We start from the raw sequence: 2059 nt of genomic DNA on the forward strand, positions 1-2059 counted from the left end.
GCAATCAATCAATCAATCAATCAATCAATCAATCAATCAATCAATCAATCAATCAATCAATCAATCAATCAATCAATCAATCAATCAATCAATAAATGAAAGAATGAATGAATGAATGAATGAATGAATGAATAAAAAGCAAATAAATTAATTAATTAATTAAAATTGCCATAGAGCTGGAAAATGTTGGTTTCCTCGATCTCATTATTTTGACGAGCGCCTGATTTCCCCATGATGTCATGTACTTTTCCTCCGCAGACTTATGGTCCTGGGGTGGATCACGCGCCTGGTGCTGTTGCCCTTCCAGGTGTTCGGAGTGCTGGGTTTCCTCCTCTTCGTGCCCTATCTGGCCATCCTGTTGGTCCTAACCATTCCCATCATCGCCTTCTACATCTTCCCCACCCTCAACCTCAGCCTCAGGCTCATCATCCACCTCTTTATCTTCATGTGTCCCAGGAGGTAAGGAGAATGTGAACTAATGTGCAATCAAACCTGCTCTAGCGATCACAATAATAATAATAATAATAATAATAATAATAATAATAATAATAATAATAATAATAATAATATAACAACAATAACAATGATAAACAGCATTTATGCAACGCATGTCCACTTTCTAAAAAAGCCCAATGCGCATTATATCCTTAAAGATATCACATTTTAAAAATAAGTGGACATGTGCATACGTAAAACATAATATTAGATCTATGTATATACGAGATGCATATATGTATTTTAAGAAATTATATTAGAAATCCAGTCGCACAGTGAGCCTGGCAAAGTGTTCACCAATAAAGTGTAGAATGCAATTTAAAAAGCTAACAGTTCAAGATAATCATCTGTACTAACGACCACTTTCCCCACCCCTCCCCCTTGCCTTTCTACTATTCTATAATGACTGTCCAAGAGGACCGCCTGACTAAGGTGGCCACTTTTTCTTTGACTGTAGGTGTTTGTTTTGGACAAGTTATAATGTATATTATGTATGGTTTTTTTTATAAAGTCACGAAGAGGTTTTGTCCATTGCGTTTTAAAGATTAGTTTGTAATGAAGTCAGCCCTGTTCTTCTTTGTTCTTGCTACCTTTCGTAATTTCGTCACAGCTGTAAATTGTTGGTTGCTTTGATGAGTGCGTGTTATTTTACCTTCCTATTAATGTTAATCTACTTTCTAGGAAAATCAATTTTTTCCTAATCTCTTTCCAAGTCTCTTTATAAAAAATCAGGAGAGTATATTAAATATTCCACTTACCTAATAGATTAATTTTGTTTAGGAAGACATTACCTCATATACAAAAACACTCTTCAGAATCTACCCTTACACACGGTTCCTACTCACACACCGGTGATCCATCAAATAGTAATATTAATTCTGTATAAACTTGGTTGAAGTTTTAAGCACCCTTCAACCCCCCCCCCCTTCCAAAGTGAATAACACATTTATTCAATTATGTTTTAGCTGTTGCGGCAGGTTTGTCAATTCATATTCCTGATCGTACTCTGTTGCTGGTGCTACGATTGTGCCTGGAAGCAAATTATAATTATAATTAATGTCTATGCTGCCTTATATTCCTTGGAACGCTACACCTCGTTTCTGGTCCCAAAATCTTACCTTATCATCTGGTACACTGAGGAGTTATCACAACAGATTCTACTTCTTCAATCCATCATGCTCCTCGTGCCTTCATCCATAGCACAACACAATATCGTTAAACGCACGTTCCTGGCGTCATAATACATATTATATATACACGTCCTCACACTTCTCAACTTCAAATTATAAAAAAGTGCCCTGTCCCTCCAACATGCATGTGCCTGCTGACGGCATGAGGACATCTTTTATTGTATACGTACACAGATCTCTCAACCATTGTGTATTAGGATATCTGTGGGTCACCTCACTTCCCAACTTCAAATTATATATGAAAGCGCCATGTCCTTCTACTTTGCATGTGCCTGCTGTCGGCATGATGACCGTACTGTATGTTTCTCATCAAACTTGGCTCCTGGTTGTTGCTTTTTTGTGTTGGGGTTGTTTTTCTTTGGGTTTTTTTTTTT

The 2059-nt window shown here is 36.9% G+C and overlaps 1 protein-coding gene across 1 annotated transcript in view; it reads left to right on the forward strand.

Moving 5' to 3' along the window:
• LOC101846070 overlaps positions 1–2059 on the forward strand; it is a gene marked incomplete at its 5' end in the record, with an annotated part of 20461 nt that overhangs the window by 1638 nt on the left and 16764 nt on the right. Inside the window, 2 exon segments of the mRNA XM_005097345.2 lie at positions 259–459; positions 1461–1472. Coding sequence (XP_005097402.2) covers positions 259–459; positions 1461–1472 — 213 coding nt within the window.

The sequence above is a fragment of the Aplysia californica genome, unplaced genomic scaffold (assembly GCF_000002075.1).
Source record: "Aplysia californica isolate F4 #8 unplaced genomic scaffold, AplCal3.0 scaffold00152, whole genome shotgun sequence".
Lineage (NCBI taxonomy): Eukaryota > Metazoa > Mollusca > Gastropoda > Aplysiida > Aplysiidae > Aplysia > Aplysia californica.